The 25462-nt window shown below is 34.6% G+C and overlaps 1 protein-coding gene across 2 annotated transcripts in view; it reads left to right on the top strand.

The window, feature by feature from the left end:
• Nucleotides 1-25245, top strand: part of TBK1 (TANK binding kinase 1) — a 54732-nt gene extending 29487 nt beyond the window's left edge. For both annotated transcript variants that reach the window (XM_072655267.1, XM_072655268.1), the window contains 14 exons: nt 3093-3272; nt 4067-4263; nt 4985-5043; nt 5798-5889; nt 9582-9683; nt 10575-10653; nt 11650-11771; nt 11867-11943; nt 12150-12189; nt 13369-13470; nt 13584-13680; nt 15196-15302; nt 15537-15608; nt 23547-25245. In XM_072655267.1, the coding sequence (XP_072511368.1) occupies nt 3093-3272; nt 4067-4263; nt 4985-5043; nt 5798-5889; nt 9582-9683; nt 10575-10653; nt 11650-11771; nt 11867-11943; nt 12150-12189; nt 13369-13470; nt 13584-13680; nt 15196-15302; nt 15537-15608; nt 23547-23598 (1378 nt within the window). In that variant the 3' untranslated portion in view covers nt 23599-25245. The remainder of the gene's footprint in view (nt 1-3092; nt 3273-4066; nt 4264-4984; nt 5044-5797; nt 5890-9581; nt 9684-10574; nt 10654-11649; nt 11772-11866; nt 11944-12149; nt 12190-13368; nt 13471-13583; nt 13681-15195; nt 15303-15536; nt 15609-23546) is intronic.
• The last annotated feature ends 217 nt before the right edge of the window (nt 25246-25462 follow it).

Raw genomic sequence — 25462 nt, forward strand, 5'->3', positions numbered from 1 at the left:
GCATATATTTCTGTGATTACTAGTCAGAAATTGAAGTATATTTTCTGACCTTAAAATAGTTTGGAAATGTAGCCCAAAATGCTGGTCTTGGTAGAATCATGCTTCACCCAAGTTGACTGGTTACAGATAAAATTACTCAATTCAGTTCAACAGCTATTCAACATTTATTAAGCACTTATGCGACCTTACCTCTCTTCAAAGCTCTGCTCAAGTGCTACAACATTTTTAAGTCTTCTGTGATCAGTCTCTCCAGTTGGTGTTTTCTTTTCCCCACCCCCAAAAAATCTGTCAAATTACTTTGTATTTGCCTATCTGTGTTCACGTCCTTTCCCCACTAAGGGAGTGATTCTTTGAGGGTTTTTTTAATCTATTTATCCCCAACCCCTGAGACAGCATGGTATAGTGAATGGAGAATTGATCGTGTGACCCTAGAAAGTCACTTACTTCTCAGTGTTCCAAACAATTCTCTAAGTCTGTAAGTTTCAGAGAAAAAGGCCAATCTGTGTTGGTAGAGAAATTTCTCCATAAGAGGATCCTACACCAGTGAAATCCAAAGTCCAAGAAAAATGGGCAGCCTCCAGTACAGTGCCTACCATAAGCAGCCGTGTGTTGGATGGGCTTGGCCAAGAGTTCAGAGATGGAAGTAAAAGTCTTCCAGAGGACAGAAATTGAAGGGTTATGACACTGCTTTTATTTTTGTGAAATATTTGTCCAAAAAAGGGTCTCATGAAGGCTAAGGAATATAAAGCACTTATTATTTCTAGTACTTGTTTTCCCAACAGTTCACATATTCTGGTAATCGTTGGTTCATTGAGCTGCCATAGCTAGAAAAATTATTTTGTGAGATGAAAATCCAACTAAACAAAACACTAGGTTGAAGAAAACTTACAAATGATTAAGAATTTTATTACATTTTCCTCAGTTTAGAGCCATGATAATATTTTAATTACTTTGGGATTTGTCATATAACTTCTTTCTTCAACACAATAAGATTCAAACAGATTGTAGGATGTCAGAGCTCTTCTTTCTCAGATCTTCTTCCCAGGATTTTCCTTTGTTGTTTAAAGTTGTTCATTGAGAATATCAGACATTTTTTTAAAAAGGAGTGGAGTAGGGGGCATAGAAACAAGAACTATTGACATGGGATTGGTCTAGAAGAAGGGACATCTTCATACCTACTACCTGGTGGTATCGTTAGGTTCAAGAACTAAGTAGTTAGACTGAGTCCCCTGGGCTCAAGCTCATTCCTTTCCAATAATGGCAGCCCAGTACAGTAGCAGAAGCAATGGTGCTGGCGTCTTCCACTGCCCCTCCTACTGCCTCTGTGACTTTGGTTTTCTTAACCTTGTCTGGGCTTCACTTTCCCCCTGGATACAATAATGAGGATTGGGCTGGGCAGTTCTCTAAATCTCTACCAGCTTTACACCAATGATCCAAGAGCAGCAGGAAACTTTTTTTTATGTAATCTTTAGTTATCTGTCTTTCTGTCCATCTAAACCACTGGCTACTGTACTGTATGATCTTGAATAGTTACTTAGCTTTCTGAACCCCCTTTCCTCATCTATAAAATGGAGAATGATCATCCCTGTTCTCCCTTACAAGTTTTTTTGTGGGAACTAAATGAGATGTATGAAAAATTCTGTCCCTGTAAAGCAGTATAAAAAATGTAAGCTATTATATCTAGCTGTCTTTAATAATTAAAATAAATATCAGCCAGCTTCTCCCAGAACTCAGAGAATTTGTATTCCAGTTTATAAAATTTACCGGTTAAAAATTGGCAACCAACAAGTTAATTTTCTCAGCTATCCACTTCACTCTAGGCTAAAGACTCCTAACCTTTTTTTTGAGTCATGGGCCCCTTTGTAAATCTGGTGTAAACCCCTTCTCAGAATAATGTTCTGAAATGGAGGCATTTTTTAAAAAGTCACAACTTCCAAGTTAAAAACTACAGCTCCAAGTAGTGTTTGTCTCTTTCTCTCTTTTTTCTCTCTCTGTCATGTGTACACATGCGCACAAAATAGGGAGAAAACATTTTCATTTGCTATTATAGTAATAATGATCTTAGATGTGATTTGAGAAACATTAATTTCTGGGGCTTCAAGAAGGCTGATAGAATTTGAATACATCAGAAAATTAATTTATACTGTTTAATATTTAGAGTGTTGATGTTTAAGATTTATTTTCTATCTTCCAACTCTTCTAAGTCATTTTCTAATAGGATTCCAACAGGTCATCACTTTACAAATGTGTTAGAAGAGAACATCTGATTTAGGCAAATTTTGGTTGTCCAATAAAGAATCTACAACCTTAAAAGAATAGAATGTTGAAACTTGCTCTTTAATATACATAGTTAACTACCTTCCTAAGTAATTTTACAATCTGGTCTGCTAAGCACTTATGGCAAACTTCTATAGGACAAGAGACCTTATCTAAATGAATCTGTCTAACACTGGATATTTAAAAAGTGTCCTGTGATAAAAACTGGAATATCTCAGCTACCAAGGAGTATGCAGAATGAATCTAATAACAGGGTCTCACAGTTCAAATGAATTGTGTAAATATGTTCCAAAAATATAATGGGCCACAAAAACTCATCTTGATCTACCTTCTCATATGATTGCTCTATGGCTAATCACTAAGTAAACATCCTTGACCATGAACATATTATAAATTAATATTGGGCCTGAGTAAAAGCACATTTCTTGGTCACAGATTTTTAAATAGCTTTGGTACATGGTGAATTCTAAATGCAAGGTAACTTACTTTATCGCCATGATTCCAACCAACCCTTATATATGTAGTATCATAATGTGTGTGGGGAGGTAAAATGGGGGCGGGGGGGTAGCGGAATCACATAAATAGTTGTATGATGAAGGCATTATAGAATACTCTTCACCTCCCACTTATTTATAGTGAATTGCAATAGACAAAAGCTATCTTTTTTTCTGAAAAATGGCACACTTTATGAAGTATCAAGCACATTAAGTAACCATTATTAAATGTTGAAATAAGCTTTTTTTCTTCTATAGTTGTGTTATAGTAATTATTGCCAAACTATGAAACACTGATCTTATAATTAAATGTTATTTTAGGGGTCTGCAAGTACTGCTAACCCCAGTTCTTGCAAACATTCTTGAAGCTGACCAGGAAAAATGCTGGGGTTTTGACCAGTTTTTTGCTGAAACTAGCGATATACTTCACCGAATGATAGTGCATGTTTTTTCTTTACAACAAATGACAGCACACAAAATTTATATTCATAGCTGTAATACGTAAGTACTTATTTTGCATTCTTATTTGTTGTGATGTGTATAGAATATTCTTTAGGCCAAATAAGCAGGCTAATAGAAAAGTTATTTTTCTTGATGAGGAGAATGGAAAACTATCAGAAATAATTCTTCTAATGATTCAAAAATGGACAAATTCTACTTGAATTTTTAGCAAATTTTATTTCATTTCTATTTTATCAATTAGCAAGCCTTTATTAAATGCTTACCATTTATTAAATGATACCAGCTACTATGCTAAGCAGTAGAGGTTCAAAGAAAGGCAAAAACATTTCCTGCCCTTAGGGAGCTCACATTCTAATAAGAATTTTTTCCTCCAATATTAGGTGAAATTGGCTATTTCTTAAACTTTTCCATTATTGTCATTGTTTGTATTATTTCCTGGTTTTGTTTACTTCGTTCTGTATCAGTTCATAACAATTTTCCCATGCTTCTCTGTATTCTTCACATTTGTCGTTTCTTATAGCAATATTCCATTTTGTTAATCACCCCCTAATTAGTGGGCATGTGCTTTATGACAAATTTTATTAAGATTATTTTATATTATGTCAGTATTTAAATGCCTTACAAAATTGACTTGAATGAATGAATGGGATCTTGTGACTATATCTGTGAAGATTTTTTTGTTTAATAGAATAACATTTGTTTAATCAGAATAGCATTGGTGTATGTTTATCAGTACATGAATTATATATAGTCAGATGTTTTATTATTATTGCTAAAATATTACTAGTTATCTTTTTCCTAACTATGTTATCATTGTGGATTCTTCCACACAGTGCTAGTGTATTCCATGATTTGGTTTATAAACAGACCAAAATTGTTTCTTCAAATCAAGAATTGATCTATGAAGGGCGACGATTAGTACTTGAACCTGGAAGACTGGCGCAGCATTTCCCTAAAACTACTGAAGAAAATCCCATCATTGTAGTAAGCCGGGAACCCATGAGCACTGTAGGATTAATGTATGAAAAAAGTATGCTGATTTCTCATTTTATATTGGGGGAGCAAACTTTGAATAAATAATTAGTTTATTATTATTGTAAAGTTTCTATGATAAAAACTAGTGTTGAGCTAAAATGTTTTATGTCATATAGTTTGAAGTGTATCCTACAATATAATACAATTTGTAAATGTAACTCATCATACTAAGGTTTTTTTTTTTTTCATGAAAAGTAAGGCAAAATATGTTATCAGCATCATCTTTTGTACAAGACTTTTTTTTTTTAAAGCAGAGAACTCCTAATCACTGAATGCATTTAATAATTTTTTTCTTTTTCACAGTAGCATCCTCATGCCATAAAAATATTGAAGCACTTCAAAAGTTATTTAACCTTTCAACAGTAGAGTTGATTCCATTATCTTGAGAAAATTATGAAGTTAGAAAGTAATTCTGGAAAAAAGTAAATTTGAAAATATATTGAAGAGGATGTTTATCTTTGAATGGGCAGCCTACCATAGCGTCTTGCACAGAGTAGGCACCTATTAAATGTTTAAATAAGTAGCAAGATTTATATTCATTTAATGATATATATGGCATTGTTTTAAGTTATTGTTTTTCCTGAGGAAATTAGCTTGAGTGTAGTTACCAGCAGTTAGATTAAAAGATTTTACTTTGCAGGGGATAAAATAATTTTTGAAGTTATGTTCACTACTAGTTTTTCAATGTCTGAATAATTATCTATCTCCTATTTTAGTTTTACTCCCTAAAGTACATCCACGTTATGATTTGGATGGTGATGCTAGTATGGCTAAGGTTAGTATTTAATTAGAATATTCCATATTCCTAAAGACATTAATTTAAATATTCAGAGATGATCTGTGGAAGTGAGAAGTAGCATTACTGATTTTAAAATAAGCTTTGTCCCTGTATTTACTCAAGCTACAGTGTAATTCTTCATATATTATTGACCTGCCTGAGGTACAATTCTGCAAAAATGGATGTTCTAAACAGAAGAGTTCATTTTTGAAAAAAGATGAACCACTCCAAAAATACAGATTATTTATTAACCCCTCCATAACAGATAAATGAAAAAGAGACCAAAGCCAAAGTTTAGGAAAAGAGAAATACATTAAATGGACTCCTGATACAACAAGGGAAATCCTTCTTTGCTGGAATTTGGCTTTTCTTTTTTATTTTGCATAGCTATATACATACTTGCTTTGTCAAAGTGGATCAGAGTTTAATCAGTTGCCAGTACCTTGTCCCATATTTTATTATGAACTACTTTAGAACATTCACTATTAAATAATCGAAAAGCTGTATGGATTTTCTTTTGATGTGTGTCACATTTATTTTTCTTCCTTATTAACTGACATGTGGTTATACACTTTTTATAAAAGTATCCATTGTTTATGCTTTTAAGTTTCTTGTGCATTTAGTAAACTCATTATTGAGTTTGAAGTTCATCAATAACACTTATAACAATCTTGAAGATTTTTGCCTAAGTGTCCATTTTTTATGGTTTATTATCATTAGCCCAGTTATCACTAACTTTTTTTCCCATTAGGTAATAACAGGTGTCGTCTGTTATGCCTGTAGAATTGCTAGTACCTTGCTGCTTTATCAGGAATTGATGCGAAAAGGAATACGATGGCTGATGTAAGTAATATGTTAAATTTTGAGAATGATCATTTATGTGAGGAGACAGATTATCATGTCAGATAATATGATGTGATCATCGCCCCCAAAGAGATGAAAGTGATATGGCTTTATCACTGCCTGCGTAGACAGGCACATGCTTGCCTTTTTCTAGGTTTACAGTTGATATTCGTTACTACTGAGGAAGAATTTTGTTGATAATTCAGTATCTACTCAGTGCTGCCTTCTAATATGAATAATTCCTCAAAATACTCCCCCTGCATTTTGCACTTAACAACTCTGATCCACTCTCGCAAACCAAGTATGCATATAGCTAAGCAAGTGATTTAGACAAACATCTTACTTGATTAAATTAACTTCTTAAGAACGTAACCAGATCCATTCATTCAGTAAGCATTTAAGGACTTCCTATTAATATACCACCAAGAGCCTTTGTTAGAAAGTAGGATAATACCCCAGAATGATAACTTTACGAAGTTAGACTTGCATCTTAAAGTATCTCTTTTATTAACACTGTGACCGTATTCTTCCAGTCTTATGTTAGGATTCAAAGAGTCTTTGTTAATGGTTCAATGTCAGGGTGACTTGTTGTATCCAGTAGAATGTCCCAAAAGTCTGTTCATACTCTTCTAATCTGCAAATGATACAAATTTGAGACGGATAGCTTATGATAGCTAAAACACTGCTATCAGATTGATCCTTTGGTAAGAACATTCCCTCCAGAGATCATGACATAGAAGAATTCCTCTCATGGAGGAATTTAATCTCACAAAAGATACATTGGTTAAATAGTTGATTCTTCCTTTGAATGGCAGAGATGTGTTTGAATGGGTGAGTATCCAAGTTGAGAGGAGGAAGAAACCATAAGTCTGACTAAAAGATCATAAAAGACTATAGTAAAATTTATAGCTTCTGCAGAAAAGAAGAAAATCTTTTTTCAAAGAGAATGACAGGTGAATTGATATTGAGTGAGTGAAGTGAGCAGAACCAGGAGAATATTGTACACAGCAACACTATGCAATGATCAACTTAGCTCTTGTGGGACTTAGCATTTCTCAGCAGTACAATGACCCAAGACAGTCCCAAAGACTCTTTGAGTCCTAACATAAGACTGGAAGGAAGGAAAATGCTATATACATCCAGAGAGGGAACTATGGACTCAGAATGCAGATTGAAGCATACTATTTTCACTTTTTTGTTGTTTTTTTGTTTTCGTCTTTTTCGTTTTTCCCTTTTGTTTTAATTCTTTTTTCACAACATGACTAATGTGGAAATGTTTAACATGACTGTACATGTACACCAGATTGCTTGCCATCTTGGAAGGGAAAAAATTTGGAACTCAAAATCTTATAAAAATGAATGTTGAAAACTATCTTTATATGTAATTGGAAAAAATATAATACTATTAAGTGGGAGAAAAATTGTGACAGGATACAAAAGACAAGATAAGATGAAATTTAGTAGGAATAAATGTAAAGTCTTGTACTTGGGTATAAAAACTTAACTTTACGAGTGTAACATGAAGATTAGACAGCAGTTATTTTGAACAAAATCTCTGGGTTTTAATGGACTACAGACTTGATATGAGTCAACATTTTGATATGGTAAGCAAAAACAAAAAGCTAATGAAATGTTGGACTGCATTAAGAGAGGTATAGCTTCAATGAATAGGGAGGTGACAATTTCATCATACTTGGCCTTCATCAGATCTCCTCTGGAGCTCTGTGTTTAGTTCTGGGTGGTGTTGTTTCTAGCTGCAGGCAGCCAAAATAGTGAAGGCACTGTATCTGTGTCACATGAGGGTCATTTTAAAGAATTGAGAACGTTTAGTCTAGAGAAGACTCAGAGGACTTGACTGCCCCCTCGTGTTTGAAGGGCTCTCATGTGGAAGAGGGATTAGGCTTGTTCTGTTTTTCCTCAGAAGGCAAAATCAGAAGCAGTGGGTGGAAGGTGCAAAGAGGTTGATTTAGGCTTGATTTCAGGAAAGATTTCTTAGGATTAGAACTGTCCCAAAGTGGAATGGACTGCCTAGAGAGTTAAGGGCTTGTGCCTCGTTGGCTGTCATCAAGCAGAGGCTGGGTGACCATTTGTCAGGTATGTTACTGTGGGAATTCCTTTCATATAGATGGTGAATTAGGGATCATTGAGGTCTCTTTGCAACCCTCAGATTCTTTGATTAGTCTGGCAACAGTGTGAAATCTGTTGGAGAGGAGCATGAGGAAATGGGCAAGGGAACTCTGTTAGGAAACTCTTGCAGTCATGGAAATTGGGACGTGGACTATGATGATGGTAGTGGGAGGGATAAAAGTGAAAAATATTGTAGAGTTGTGTCTACTAAGTAATAACTAGATGTGAAAGGTGAAGGAGAGGGAAGGGACAAAGATAAAGCCAAAATTTTACAATGGGAGACTGGCTGAGTGGTGCTGTCACTGAGAGAGAGAGAGTGAAGTCAGAAAGGTATAGATTTGGGGACAAATATAAAAGGTTCAATGTCGAACTTTTAAGTCTGAAGTCAGTCAGATGGAAGTGTTCTGTAGGCAATTAAGAGACATAGACGTGAAATTCAGAAGTGGGGGGTGGGGGGGGAAGGTCTAGGAGCCACCTGCATAGATGTTGTCATTGAAGCTATGGGAGATTGCAAAGGGAGCCCAAGAGGGAAGGAGAAGAGAGAGAGTTAGTAGAGAACAGTTAAGATGTTCAGGAACCAGTAGCAACAAGTGAGGAGCACTTAGAAATAGGAAGGGAGTCCTAATATTTCTGGGGCTAAGGAAAGAAGCCGCATTCAGAGGGGAGGGGGGGGTGGTAGTCAGTAGTGTCAAAGGCTGCAGAAGAAGAGAGCAAGGACAAAGGCTGAAAAAAGGTCATTAGGATTGTCAAATGGTAGTCATTTCTAGCCTTTGAGAGAATATATTCAGTGGAATTGTGGAAACAAACTAAATTACAAGGATTAAAGGAGAGAGGATGAGGGGTGAAGAAGCAGAAATATTGGAAGTTATCATCTCTAAGTTTTTAATAACTAATTCCTGTATTTTAAGGGAGAAAAACTTAGAAGGTTTTGTTATATTTATGTGGGTAGTACTGTTAATAGAAACTTTCAGTTTCACTTGTTAACTGTTGCATTCAAGTGGATTTTCCAGTGACCCATGAAATTGTTCCTTTTTTTTCATTAGCTTAATGAGTCATAGGAGTATGAAGATTTTATGATTTTTTTAAAAAAATTATGGAAAAGAAGATAATTCATTTATATATTACATGTGTGGTATTACATTTTTAGAGAGCAGATTAATGGTTTAATTATAAAGGGAATGTATGTCACTATATCAGGTATTTCCAGTGCAGAAAAATAAACCATAGTGGCATATAAATTGAATGCCAAATAAATTTATTAGGGTCCTTTGCATTCATAGAATTATAAAACTCCAAATTCTAAAACATTAAATTAACCAACAGTAAAGTTTACAAAATTAAGTGCTATAGTAGTACTTAGAAATAAATTTTTTAGTAGTGTCCTCCTCAAAATCCGAATCAAATTTTGTATATGTTAAGAATGTTGTTATAAAGTATGCATATAGTATTTCATATGATCTGTAAGAATAGTACTACTCTTAACAGCTGTTGTTACTATAAGTGGTAGAAAAGAGAAAACCCAATGGTTCTTTAGGTAGACTGATGTGGTTAGTATTATTTTACAGTGAACTGATTAAAGAAGATTATAATGAAACCATACACAAAAAGACAGAAGTTGTGATTGCTCTGGATTTCTGTATCAGGAACATTGAAAAAACTGTGAAAATGTAAGTAAGATGACGTGTTTGCTTCTAGTTGTTTGAATGTTAGATTCAGTTACATTTCTTAGGTATTCTTGATATGATAAAATGTCTCAAAAGTACATTTTAATGCCCTTTTAAAAAAACTTATTTTTATTAGTAGTATTAAGAATAAAGTTTCTATTGGTGGGATGGCGATGATGTGAAAACAGTATCAGTACTGCTTAGGAAGAATTAAATACTAAGTCATTTGGGGAGGGGGGGTGGGTCTCATTTTTAAGAAGGAAAATAATTGAAAATAAAGACATCCAATTCCAACCTTATAAGCCAAAAACCCTGCACTGAAAATAAAATCTTATAGCCTTCAGTAAAGAGTAGTTACCCTAAAATCTTATTTTGATACCTTTTTCAGAGCTATGAGATAATCCTGATTTTTTCATTTCTTGTTCATCTCAACCCTATCTTAGGCTGCCATGATTTCATATTCTTAGATGTAGTCTAGTTATATATTTTACAGAGACTATAGTAAAGGAAATTTTTTTATTTTACCTTTTTAGGTGTTACCCTTCATTGCCATTCAGTAGTTACTGAAATTAGATATCTGAGTGAATATATAGACTCAGACTGTTTATTATTAAATTTAACATGCCCATTTTCCTCCTTAACTCACAAGATTACATTAGAATAATGTGAAATTTTCTTTCACTTAGAAAGGTACCATTCTCTTTTGGGAGTTTGGTGGCAGCCATATGTATCATCTTTTTTTTTGATTGTTAGATAGAATAGTAAGTGGATCTGATGTTCTTAATTAGCCTTTAAATATAGCTTTTCTAAATATCTTTTTAAAAATATGTATATATGTATGCATTGGATTACCATTTAATTTTTTTTCTGGTGACTTATTTTTATTGTGAATAGATATGAAAAATTGATGCAAATTGATTTGGAAGCAGCAGAGCTGGGTGAAATCTCAGACATACACACTAAATTGTTGCGAGTAAGTAATTAACAAATCTTAAGCTATAAATCCATAGTCCATCTTTTGCTTATCAGAGAGAGAAATGGAACTTGGGTTGATCAACTTCTAGTCTATGTATATCCAACCATCTTAAAGACCTAGAAAAAGAGTCTTCCATATCCTGCCAGAGCAAACAAAAATTTCAATAATAGATTCCCCTACCCAGATTCCTCCTGCTGTAATTTAAGCCTTTTCTTAGAATTGCAGCATTTTAGGGCTGAAAGCAGCATTATAGATCATCTAATCCAACTCCCTCATTTTACCAAAAAAAAAAAAAGGAAACTGAGTCTCAGAAAGGGAGTGACTTGCTTAGTATCAAATCACTAGTCCATTTGTGCTCTCCATAATGTTCCCTTGTTTTGGCCTTTGTGATTAAAAAAACTCCAACTTACAAATGCAAGTTAACATACTTCTTGAAATGATCCTGAAATGAATAACAAGGTAGATAAATGAGAAATTAATCCAAGGTTCTTATCTAGTGCCTCGTTCTGGCGCAGACATGAGCCTGTGTTCTCTACGGTAGTGGTGCAGGCCTTCTGGCAGACTAATGGGTCACGGAATTAGAGCTCTCAGTAACCTTAGAGGTTGTGTATCCAGCCTTACTTTGTAGTTGAGAAAACCCAGAGACAAAGAGGAGAAATAACTTGCCTCCTGTCACAGACTCTGCCTTCTGACTCCCACTTTAGGCTTCTTCCTGCTCATTCTATAAGTGTGTGTAGAACAGCTATCTTGACTCCCTCCGTTATTCTCCTAACTTCCTTAGTTTCCTCATCTGTGAGAATTTAAGCTAAAGCAAAGAAGAAACCATAAGAAAAAAATGATGAATTTGTCCTTACCACCCATGTGCTGCTTATAGGTGGAAATGATTTCATTTGAAGTGTGCTAAGCCAGAGCAGAATAATGCATAGATGTTTTCCCCAGTAGGCTCACCATTGTGATTGTTGGCTCTCTAACTCCAAGCCTGTTACTCTTTAGCTCTCCAGCTCACAGGGAACAATAGAAACCAGTCTTCAGGATATCAAAAGCAAATTGTCTCCTGGGGGATTATTGGCAGATACCTGGGCAAACCAGGAAGGAACGCATCCAAGAGACCGGAAGTAAGTCAAAGCTGTGCTTGCTCATCTCTTCATTGTTACCTGCCTTTTGCCACACTGACTACAGTAGAACCCTTGGTCTTTTTTTTTCTGAATAGTGTAGAAAAACTGCAAGTCCTGCTAAATTGCATTACGGAGATTTACTATCAGTTCAAAAAAGACAAAGCAGAACGTAGTAAGTAAATTTTAACTTATTTTATTTCTAAGTCAATTGAATTGATTGTATTCAATAGTAATGGTTGCTTAAGGGAAATAGTTTATTTTTAAGATATCTTTAGAAAAATTTAAGATCTTATGCTTTTGAACTATGTGATCTCAAAAGAAGTTCTGCAACATTTTGAGATTTTAATTAAAATTAATGTGATAAACTCTTATTTCTAGGACTAGCTTACAATGAAGAACAGATTCACAAATTTGACAAGTAAGTACCTAAATTACATTTTTAGTTATCAGATTACTTTTTGTTGCCATTTTGCTTTTCCTGCTACTGTGATTTTTCATAGAAACAGTTGTCCTTTAACCTTGACTTAATAAGGCTATTTAATATGTATATGTAGTACCTTAAGGCCCATGACATTCCTGGAACAGAATGATAAAGTGGAAGGGAAAATCTGAATTATATTGAACCACACTTTCACCACTGAAATTTTGGCAGAAAGAGAAAAGCTCCATGCCTCTACTCTCCATTCTCCTTTCCTGTGACTTATTCTTATTCTTATTGGTGAATAGTCCTGCCCTCACCTCCCAATAGCTTCAGGTATTGTGAACTTGGACTTTTGCTTTCCAGTATAGCTCATGTAAAATCTCATATCAAACCACATTTCCTTTTATTTTGGCTGAGTCACATGTGCTTTTAAAAAATGTCACTGCCAGAGAGTGGCTCAAAAAGAGAGTATTTGCTGCTTTCCGAATCCCCAGGCAGCCCAGGTTATCCCATATCCATCTGATGCGATTGGCATCCCAGCTTCCATCATTCCCCTGTCCCATCCCTGCAGCTGCCAAATTGAGATTTCAAACAAAACGAATTTCATTTCTCCCTCACAAATCTTTAGCAGCTCCCTCGTGTGCAGATAAAATGCTGAATCCTTGGCCTGACATTGAAAACCTGTTCTTCTTCACACACTCTGTGTTCCAGATTGGCCTAGCTGCTCTGACTGTCAGTCTGTTACTTCTCCCATTTGTTACATGACTGCCTTTTCCAATTTTATTTTTTGTCACTTCTTGTATTGCAGTCATCATCGGTAAGATGCTGCAGCCTACTTGTCCCTGCCAGGCATCTTGCCAGTACCTTTCATGTCCCTGGGAATTTTTTTTTTTTGGAGCTATGGCAGTCAGATCTTCACCAGGAGAACATGACTGTTAAAAAATATTGACTCAGGCTGTGGGGAACCGATTGAGATTATTGAAAGCCCTTTGGTAGTTTACCAAATATGGTCTGGTCTTCTTTTTTCCTCCTATTTAAATTCCAGTTTTACCGTGATAACTTTCAAAAACAAAAATCATCCTGAAAGGTTGGAATGTGTAATCAACTTTTAAGATGTAATATAAGAAATTAAGAAATTTGTGGGAGAAGATTCCATTGATTATTTTTAAATTACAGGCAGAAGCTCTATTTTTATGCAACAAAAGCTATGAGCCACTTTACTGATGAGTGTGTTGAAAAATATGAAACATTTTTGGATAAAGCAGAAGAATGGATGAGGTAAAACACCCCTTTTTTTGATTTTTACAATTTATAATTTTGCTTTTACTTAATAAGAACTGGCATCTATTTTAGTAACTTGCTTATGTTAAGTGAATTCATTTTACTTTCAGAAAGATGCTTCACCTAAGGAAACAGTTGTCATCTCTAACTAATCAGTGTTTTGATATGGAAGAAGAGGTATCAAAGTACCAGGACTATACTAATGAGGTACTGGAGCCTTTATGATTGGGGGAAAAAGGCCTTTCTTCCCCTTGAAGACCACTGATATTAAATTAGAAAAAAACAATATCTGAGAATATTAATTTCAATAATTACTAGGAGAAAGAGCACAGGCTATACCTAAATCTTACTTTAATTTCTTAGTCAGTCAATAAACATTTGTTAAGCTCCTGCTGTGTGCCAGGCACTGGGGATCCAAAAAGAGACAAAAGACAGTCCCTGCCCTCAGGCAGCTCACAAGCTAATGAGGGAGAACAGTAAATGAAAAAGAAGTTGATAAAGGGGACTGGGGAGGGAGGATACCTGGTATGGAGGCATGATGGAGTCCTGCATCCAGGTGCAAAATATGTTTCTCATTACAACCACAAATACCTCAATATACATAGGGTGTCTCAGAAGTCTTGGTGTGGTTTTAAGCTTGCCCTGTATCTATTGCTATCAGTTACAATGATGAATAAAGATGCAAGCTGACATTTATTAAATGAAATGAGCTGCCTCTTGGTATGTGTGCCAAAGTCTTTCACAGAGACCAGAGGACTGCTTGTTGAAGGTGTTACAGACAGAAGTTACCCTAGATAACCTTGAAGATTACTGTCCAACTCTGCCATTTGATGGCTCTCTTCTAAGATCACTGCCAAGGCTATTGCAGTGTCCTCAAAATAACGCTCCCTACCTCCATTGTCTCCTTCATGCAGTCCACCCTTCTTGGTCTTGCAAGATCAGCCTTCCTGATGAGACTCATGATCATGTCAAGAATGTGCCTAGAAAGCACTAATGACTCCTTTATGCCCAAAGAGAAAAGTTCCTGTTTCTTTTATTAACATTAGAAGCTCTCCATAGTTTGTTACCTCCTCGCCTTTCCAGCTGTAGCTTTTATTATTCCTCTCCTTGCACTATATGTTCCAGCCAGACTACATAAGTTTTTGTTTCCTGCACAATCCTACATGTTCCTGCCTTTTTTGACTCCTCCTAATGCCCCAGATGTCCTCTTCCCCTACACATAGAGATTTGAGGATGTGACTTCCTATAAGCTGGTGAGTTCCATCCTGGCAGAGACTGTTAATGTAAATGTTATCTTGTTTTCTGCCTTGACCACAGTGCTTTGTGAAAATAGGCATTTAGTGATGCTCATTGCATAGCTCATGCTCAATAATAGCACTTTAGAAATTAAAAGTGGAACACTGTCCTATACAGCCACATGTTTCAAAATATCCAGGTGTTTATTCAGTCCTATTTATAAGTAATTAACTATTTACAATGTTTAAGGAACTGGGGTTGCAAAGAAGAAAAACATTTGTATAATTAAAATCTCTTAGTTGGAAACATGTTTATTTATATATTTCTTATAGCTACCAGATTAAAATTATGATGAGATTTTTGTATGAGTCATAAATGTTGTCACACTAGCAGTTTTGATTCCAAATGTAAATTCATAATTTTATTAAAAGGTATAAGCATGAGCTCTTTGTTTTGTGATTCATGTGTACCTTTTCTGTATTTCAGTTACAGGAAACTTTGCCTCAGAAATTGTTTTCAGCTTCCAGTGGAATAAAACCTACCATGGCTCCCATTTATCCAAGCTCCAACACACTAGTGGAGATGACTCTTGGGTAAGAAGTTCAGAGCTGAGTGATTAATTCAGTTTGGCACCATTTTTAGCTCTGAGTATTTGATATTAGTAAATATCTAGGATATTTATTACTTTTTTAATTCTAGGATAAAGTTTAAAATTGCTTGAAAGCCACTAACATTACTTGCTAATTAATTAAATCTGCAGATGGAAATTTCATGTTATAAAGGTGATTCTGAGAAGTAGTAACAACATGTTATCTTTTGTTTTATAGCATGAAAAAATTGAAGGAAGAGATGGAAGGTGTTGTTAAAGAACTTGCTGAAAATAATCATATTTTAGAGAGGTGAGGTTCTTCTCCATCCACACCCCACAATAAATATCTGCTTAATTAAATATAGGCACAGACTTTCATATTCCTGGATCATTGGCTAAGTAGCAATGGGGGATATATGGGCACAAGTCTACTTCAGGTTTTTCTCTAACTTGACCTAACAATTAACTTGTTTGACCCCTTTTGTTGTTTATTATTCATCTACCTGTTGACTTCTCACACTTGCCATGGGGGGAAATTATATTATCAATAATTTTACAGTGGATTCCATGCTATATGATGATAATAATATTAGCTCTTTGAATAAATAACTATTTGATTCAAAACCATCTTTATTTTGTACGTAAAAATTGCTCATTTCAACAATCATTTTGCATTTTCTGAAATCAAAGCTACTTGTTAGGTGCTATTCTGGCATCTTTTGGTTTATTATTGGTGCTGGAGTATTGTGTAAACACAGTTATTAGTAAACCAACTACAGGTGAGCCAACAAGCCCACCCCCTGTCTGACTGGAGCCATGTTCACTTCACAAGGTGACAAAGGGCTTGCCAAACTTTCTCATAAATGGAATTTGTTTTGATTGTGACTGGCCTCTCTTGAGTCCATTTCCACAAGCATTTATTGAGTACCAATACTGCCAGTCAGTATTGCTAGTAGTAGTTCTCTCTATAATAATAACAAATTAGAAAATTTGGTCATGGAGCTAATAGGTCATTTAGTTGGAATTCATATTCAGGTCTTCTGAACCTTATACTGTTATACCATATTTGATTACAATGTTAGAGTTATGCCCCTGTAGCTTAGATACACATTTTTGTTGGTGCTTCAAGCTCTGTATATATCCAGTTATTAAAAGACCAGGAGAGGACCTTATAAGATTTGAGTTCCAAAGAAAACAGTTTAGTAGTTTTAAAAAAAACAGACTTCATAGCTATATGTAGACATTTATTGAAGACCTCTGTAAACATAAGGCTTACCTTAATTAAACTCTGAACTTACATTTTTGGTCCAAAATTCAGATCTAGTGTAGTGGAAAGACATTTAGACTGGGGAGACTTGAAATCTAGTTCTAGCTCTGTATCTCACGAGCTGTGTGACCTGGAGCAAATCATTCAACATCTCAAGGCCTCAGCTTCCTCATTTAAAAGATTAAAGAATTGAACAAGCTGATTTCTAAGTTTTCTTCCAGGTCTCTACTGTTGTGAATCTTTCTGGGTTTCTTGCAAGTAAAAAGGGCATAATAGTACTATTCAGTTGATCATTGTGAAGAAAGAATTAAATAATGTATGTGAGGAGCAGCTAGGTGGGGCAATGGATAGAGCTCCAAGCCTGGAGTTAGAAGGACCTGAGTTCAAATTTGGCCTTAGATGGTAGCTGTGTGACCCTGGACATGCCACTTAATCCCACTTGTCTTCCCCCCAGAATAATAGTTTATGTAAAAATGTTTTGAAAATTTTTAAGAAATGACTTCTGATTATGATAGTAAAATGAGAGGTTATAGAGAAGTCGAATTCTCCCACGTAAATCCAGGGAAATATCTTAAAAGAACCCAGATAGACTAATAAAGAAAATAGTAAGCTACTACATGTAGTCCAGAATTTCACAAAAAGATGTCTAGAAATCTGCCAGTTGTAGGTAGAGAGGTTTCAGTAGGGATACCGAACAATTTAAGAATATCAGACTCTTTCAGAGCAGAACCACATTTTAAAAAAAAAAAAAGCCTGGACAACATATTTCAAAAACTGCCCAGATCTGTTAGAACTAGAGGAGGACAAATGAAAATAGAAAGAACCTACCTCCTCAAAAGAAACCCCAAAATGAATATGCCCAAAGGTATCACAGGCCAATCCAGAGCTCCGGTGTCAAGGGAAAAAGTGTTCAAGAGTATAGAAACAAAGAGACCAAGTAGTGAGAAACCGTAGGATCACAGACCTATGAGACAGTTACAGAAAAGGAGAGAAGAATCTTGGAATGCAGTATTCCAAAAGGCAAAAGCTAAAGGTTTGTAATGAGTAATAACATATCCTAAAAACTGAGCATATTCCTAAAGGGGGAAAAACGGACCCTTAATAAAGAGGACTTTTGGTCACTTTGGATAAAAAGACTAGAAAGAAACTCAGAGTAGAAACTAGGAAATCAAAACACAGGAGTCAGGAAGAACCTAGGAAGGTAAGTTCAGCCCCTCCTGATTTGAGCAAATCAGGAGAGACTAAATGACAGTGAAATTCTTAGGTTCTTTTAGGAAGAAAAAGAAAGGTGTCCTTTAGAATCCTAATGTCTTTGAGGATCACTGAGGAAGTTACATAAGGCAAATGTTGTGCTACTTTTAAGAGAATATAAAAGAATACACTGGGGAAGAACTTGCTGTTTCACATAAATGATATATGTGAAAAGATGAGTATACTAACACAGAAGAAAATGAGAAAGGAGAGCAGGGGTCTCACAGCACTACTCTCATTTGAACCTGATAAAAAAGGATTGGACACAGAAATGGAATCATACCAAGTTTAGTGTCAAAACACCCCAGTCTCAAGTGAAATGCAGGAAGAGAGATGAGGAAAGAGTAGAGGAGGATAGAAAAGGAAAAATAGATTTGGGGAGCAAATAGTCACAAGCCAAACAAACTTTAGTCAAGTTAACAAACATTTATTAAGCATTTACTTTGTGTCAGGCACTGTATTAAACACGATAAATTGGAGATGATCGGTAGATGAAAGGCAGCAGCATTAAGAAGGGTCAGGAAAGGCTTCTTGCAGAAGATGAGATTTTAGCTGAGACTCAGGAAGCCAAAAGGTGGAGAAGAGGAGGAAGAGGATTCTAGGCATTGGGAACAAATACTGCAAAGTCATGTAGTCAGGAGGAGGAGTATATTGTGTGAGAAACAGCAAAAGAACCATAAAATGTGTGGAGTGAGATATAAGAAGATTAGGAAAAAATAGTAAGGGACTGGATTATAAAGGACTTCAAAGACCAAATAGATTTATTTTTGATCCTGGAAGTAATAGGAAGCCATGGAATGTATTGAATGGGAGGGAGAGGGGAGTAATATGGTCAGACCTCTACAGTAGGATGATCACTTTTGATAGCTCAGTGGAGGATGGACTGAAGTGGGAGCGACTTGAGGCAAGGAGATCAACTGTCAACCAGCATACTCTTTCAGTACTTCAGGAGTGAAATGATAGGAGGCTGTATCATGATAGTAGGGGTGTCAAAAGAGAAAGGGGTTTTATCGAAGAGATATTTCAAAGGTAAAATTGAGCCCAGGTGATGAGGATGGTGGATCCCTCCACACCAGTAAAGAAGTTCAGAAGGACTGAACAAAAAGGAATTTTCAAGGGGTTAATCATGAAGGATGATTATGAACAACAGGTCAGAATTAGAGAGTTGGAGTCTGGCCTTAAGAAGAGAGGAGAAGGAACAGCTCTCTAGATTTCTGATGTTAATCATTTATTCTTTTTCTGCATTCTTTATATAGAGAGTAAAGAAAGAATAGAGGGAAAAAGTATAAGACGTTATGAGATGGAGAAAAATAACACAATTAAGTCATAACCAAAAATATTCATGAATGTGATGAACTTAGGAACCAATGAATGTGGATGGTGGATGTATTAGAAAGCAAAATCCAGCCAAATGTTGTTTATAAGAAACATGCTTGAAACATAAAAATTCACAGAGTTAAAATAAGGGATTGGAATAGAATTTATTACACTTGAGGTGAATTTTTTTTACAAACAGGGCTAGCAATCTTAATCTCAGATGAGATAAAGAGTTAATAAGCAAGGAAACTGTGTTATGTTTAAAGGTATCATAAATAGTGAAATCAGTACTTAATGTTCAAAGTGTCTCCAAAGGCTTAGTGCAGTTTTTTGCTTCTTAACAGTTATATATACACAAAATGTCATTGCATCTAAGTATTTGAAGGAAAAGTTAATTTAATTACTGAAATAGCCAGAAAAAATATGATAATATGAAGAACTCAGTGTGCCCCTTTTAGACTTAGACATATCTAACAAAGATAAAGAAGTTAGAAAATATACGTACACACACATACATATGCATATATATGTATATATATATGCATGTGTGTGTGTATGTATGTATGTCTATGTGTATGTTTGTGGTAAAATATTGGACTTGGAGTCAGGAAGATCTGAACTAGACTCCTTCCTCAGATGCTAGCTGTATGTTTCTGAGCGAGTCCCTTAGCCTTTTTGAGTGTTTCCTCATCTGTAAAGGTAATAATACTTTATAGGATTGTTGTGAGGAACAAATACAACAACATGTAAAGTGTTTTGTAAACCTTTACAGTGCTATATAAATGTTTGCTATCTATCAGCTGCTGAGTATTAATAAAAAGGAATATACACATTTCCTAACGAAAATGATACTTTTATGAAAGTTGACCAGGTGTTATAAGGAATTAAAACCTCATATTAAGCATATCCCTTATTGCAATGTAATAAAAATTATAATTAATAAAGAACCTTTGAAGAAAGGAGTCAAGTGGAGAACAGACCATTTAATCCTAAAGAATTGATGGGTCAAAGAATAAATCATGCAAACAACAGATAATTTCTTCAAGGAAAATGAAAATAGTAAGACAACATAACCCAAACTTCTGTGATTCAGCCAAAGTAGTCCTTTGGGGAATATTTCTATCTCTACAAACATTTTCATTCATAAGAAAAAACAGACCAGATCAGTGAATTGGACGTGTATTACTCAGTTAAATGCAAAAATAGAAATTTTGAAAGTAAAAAAAAGTTGAACAAAATTAAAAGCAAAAAAAAAAAAGGTTGAATTGATCAAATTAAGCTGGTTATTTGAAGAAAAAAGATACTCTTAGCTAATCTGATCCACAAAATAGACAAAAACCAAATTATCAATTTCAAAAGTGAAAAAAGATAGAGAAATTGTTTTGCCCAATTATATTTGAAAAACTGACAAATGGATGAATATTTACAAAAATCTTAACTGCCCAGATTAAGAGAATAAAAAGAGAATATTAATAACCCAGTCTTAGAAAATGAATATGTCATAGAAAGAACTCTCAAAGAAGTAACTCCAAAAGCAGATGTTTACAAGTTAATTCTATCAGATATTCAAAGATTAATAAATATCAGCATTATGTCAATTAATTAGGTAGAGAAAAATAAAATCCTGCCACATTCCTTTTTTGAGAAAAATATGGCCCTGATGCTTAAACCAGAGAGTAGTGAAGCATAGAAAGAAAACTATAGGTCAAAACCTTTAATGAATATCAAAATATTAGCAAAGAGGATAATATTAGATGTGAAAAATCTAGGAATCCAGTTTCTAAGATACAGGAATTATGCAAATACAACTGCAAAACAGTTCTATTTTAGTTCTTTATGGAACTAAAAGTGAGGCAAATCATTTGAAAAATATGAAATAAATGATCGTGGTTGACTATGTCAATATTATAAAAATGACAATATTACCTTAATTACAGATGCAGTGTGATGCCTATAAAAATAAAGGATTGCCTTATAGAAGCAGGAAAAAAATTAATCTGGAAGAATAAGAGGTCAAGAAGTCTAAGAACGTTCTTGAAAAAAGTGGGCAAGGAGTGGTCTAGCAGTGCTAAATATCAAACTGTATTGCAAAGGAATAATCATCAAAAAACTTGGATACTTTATAAAAACTTTATACTTGATATTTTATAAGACCTAGAAAAGCTAGTCAGTGGCTACCACACAATTGCATAGTGTTTGATAAAATCCAAGGACTCCAGGTACTCTTATAGGGATTCACTGATTAAACAACAATACTGGGAAAGTTGTCTGGAAGAAATTGGATTTAGACCAGCTGTTCACACCACATATCACAGAACAGATTAAAATGGCTATATGAGCTAGGTATAAAAAGTCATAAACAAATGAGAGGGTCAGTGAAGGGCGTACCTTTTATGGCTGTAGAATTCTTGACCAAACAAGGCCTAGACCAGATTGCAGAAGATAACATGGATAATTTTTATTACCTGAATCTGAAATATTTTTCCACAGACAAAACCAACGTAAAAATTAGAAAAGAAATAACTAGGAAAAATAATCTTTGCAGCAGATTTCACTGGTAACGGTTTGCTATCCAAGATATTTGGAGGATTGATATAAATAGATAAGGCCAAAAGCTTTTTTATCCCCAATCCCAAGAGGAGTTCTTAAAGGATATGAAAAAGTAGTTTTCAAGGGAAGAAATTCATACTGTCAGCACTGTGTGGAAAAATGTCCCAAATCACTAATGATAAGAAAAATGAAAATTAAAACAACTCTAAAATTTTCCCTCCTACGTATAGAGTGGTATACATGACCGAAAATGAAAATTATAGTTGTTGGAGAGGCATTTTTCACTGCTTGTGAAACTGATGTGGGCAGGCCATTTTGGAAAACAGTTTTAGACCATGCCCCGCAGAAACACTAAACTGGTCATATTTTTTGATCCATTGATAACACTACTGGGCTTATGTTGCACAGAAATGAAAGCACTCATGTACAAACATTTATAACAGCATTTTTCATTGTACCAAAGAATTGTAAACAAAGGGAATGCCTATAATTTGGGGGTAATGGCCAAACAAGTTACGGTACATGGTATATGATATGATTATGGTATATGGTATATGGTACATGTTAATGGAATTCTATTGTGCCATAACAAAATGGCAAAAGGAACAGTTTCAGAAGATCCCTAGAAACTTGTATGAATTGTTGGAGCGCAGTGAGAGGAACCAAGAGACCAATTTAGACAATAAGTCACTCTGTAAGACTTAAGAACTTTCATCGAGTTAATGACCAAGATGCGTTGATAGGCGCAATGAGTGAATGCTCTGTCCAGCCCCTGATAGAGGGGGACTCAGGAGGCAGAATATGACCTTGATTTTTGGACAAGACCAATGCAAACATCTGTTTTGCTTGACTGAACACTTTTTTAAAAGTTTGGTCATTTTTTTGTGGTTCTTTTTAAGGGTTGGGGGAGTAGATGAGAACAAGAGAGAAAATGTACGTGTTCACTGAAGAAATCAAATAAGTTTTTAAAAGAATATTACAGCATCTAGAAAAAAGAGATCAATTCAGTGAAGTCAGGATTTGTAGGGACTCATTGAGAGTGAAAGTCAGCAGAATCAGGAGAGCAGTGTATTCAGTTTGATTACAACATCATAAAGAAAAACCAGCTTTCATAGGGATAAGAATTACGATCAAAGCAGTGAATAATTACAGCTCCTGAAAACCAACAGTGAATTACTTCTTGGTCCAGGAGTGATGGATCGAGAGATGCAGAATGAGACATAAATTTTCCCAGGCTATGTGTAAATGTGTTTTTAATGACTGTTTGTTACAATGAAACATTTTGTTTTTGTGGTTGAAGGGAAATATGTTATACTCCCAAAAAGGAAGATAAGGAAAAGAGTATTAATGAATCATTTTGAAACAAACAGAAAAGACCAGAAGGAAATTTGAAGCAGATAGACAAGCAGAATTGTGTTGAAAAATTACCATGTTAAATTTGAATTACTTAAAAAAACATATACTGGGCGGGGGGAATCAATACAGAAAAGTAAATTTTATTTTTAAAAAATATGGCATTTTACAACTATGAAGTAATGGTACTTTCCTAAAACATTTTTATAAATTTTAATTATAGGGAATAAAATTACCATTTCTCAGAATGTTTTTAATAAGCAAAGTCTCCTATGCTTGTTTGTAGCTTGCTTGTCAAAACCAGAGGACCTATTATTAAAGTGTCATTGATTTTAGTCTCTTCTTATATACCTATAAAAATTCTGACTATATTTTGGGATAAACACAAGAAGTGAATAGCTATTTAAAGTTTTTTTAACTTTTTTTTTCAGAAATATGTGCTGTTTTCTTCTCAAATATATTTTAATGGTTAGTTAAATTTTGGGAGATTTACTTTTTCTTCTGTTTCAGATTTGGCGCTTTGACTATGGATGGTGGCCTTCGGAATGTTGATTGCCTCTAACTTTCTAAGAATGTTGAAAAAACCTTATTCAATTTGCACAAGAAAAAAATGCTTTGGGGGCATTAAATGTTAGTGACTCTACAGGTGTCTCCTATTTCTATATTTCAGTATTTGACACAAGCATGTAAATATGTACTATATTGTAAATACATAAATATATAAATTTTTGGCTGCTGCTAAAATTTACTTTTCTCTTTTCACATTTATAATCAAGTGAGGAAATTTACCTCGGTGAGCATTAGTATATGGCCATGATAAATATGTAGAGATACTGAGATTTCTAAGCTACTTTGACAGAAGACTAGATGAGCCATAGTTTGCTCTAGCATCTAAGGGAGAATTTTTAGTTGGAACCAAATCTACATTGTACATTACTGTATTGCATCCTTAAAATTCAGAAATGGAAACCAGTTTTTATTGCTGATGAGACTTTTGGCTGTAATTTTAGGGGCAAGGGCAAGAATGGAAGAAGTTGTTTTTCTTGTCTTGGCTTTTGTTTTGTAGGAATTGGAAACTGAACTTGTGTATTTCTAGGATTCTAAAATCATACTTTTTAGTTGGAAAATTAAATGACCTTATTTTCAGGCTACAAATTGCCCAGGTCTCTGTTTACTCTGGGAAAATTGTCTCATTATTTTAGGATAAAGTCTAAAGCAAAGTTTTTAGTAGTTTAATCATTAAAACTCATCCACCTCTGATAGCCATAAAACTTAGTTGTGATTTCAATACAGAACCTAAACAAAGGGCAGCTGAAATAAATTAATGTATTCATTTCCTATCATCTTTTCTAAAACTAATTTTGCTCAGTATTTTATGGACGCTAATGAATTTACTTGTTTTTATGAGAAGAATGTGTGTATGTGCATATAGTTCATATGAGAAAAATTCTTATTTTTAAAAAGAAATAATATGGGTGATGATGGTAAATGATACTCTTATGTCCTTCAAGTAGAAAAGCAATTTTTTGTCTCATATCCCCAATGGTTTTGCAAACTTGGTAAAGATTTATTCATTCAACAAATACTTATTGAGCACCAACCATGTAGGGAATACAGACAAGAATAAAATAGAATCCCTGCCCTTACAGAACTTAATAGTCTAGTAAGGGAGGTGAGATCAGGTAAGACCAGAAATACATAACAAATACAGGGTAAACCGTTAAAAAGACATAAAGAAGAGATAAAAGTTTCTTCTGAGGAAATGGAAAGGGGTAAATCTCAAGGAGATGACATTTGAACTATCCTTGAAGGTAAGAATAGGAAAGAATTAAGCACAACTAGGGGAAGTGCGTTCCAGGTAAAGGGAACCGCATGAGCCAAGGCACAAAAACAAGAGTACTCGTGGTTAAGGAATGAGTAGTTTGGCTAGAATGTAGGCTGCATAGACGTAGATTGTAGACAAACTGTGATCTTAGAAAAAGTAATCCCTTTAACTCAAAGACAGTGTTCTCTTTGAAAGGTATTCCAAGAATTGCAAACTGAAGGGTTGTGCTCAGCACTTATTTTTATTATTCCACCAATAATTTTTGTAATGATTAGTTTTGATCTCAGACATGTCAGGTCTGTGAATGTTGTTTTGATCAGTCTGTGTATCATGATTCCCTGACAAAAACAGCAGTGGAAAATAAAGCAATTTTTAAAAAACTGACATTGTATTAAGATTTTATTTGGAAAAATGATGCATTACTGTATGGGGATGGTTTAAGATACCCTTGTATTCATTAAATAAATGCATGAGTGAATGGCTTTATTTACTTAAATATAGTATCAACAGCCAATCAATTTTATGGTCTGAGTGTGTTTTTCTTTAAATGACACATTTACTCTTTGTTGACTTTTTCTAAAGGTCACTTGACCATATAAAT

Source organism: Notamacropus eugenii, chromosome 3, assembly GCF_028372415.1.
Source record: "Notamacropus eugenii isolate mMacEug1 chromosome 3, mMacEug1.pri_v2, whole genome shotgun sequence".
In the NCBI taxonomy this organism is placed as follows: domain Eukaryota; kingdom Metazoa; phylum Chordata; class Mammalia; order Diprotodontia; family Macropodidae; genus Notamacropus; species Notamacropus eugenii.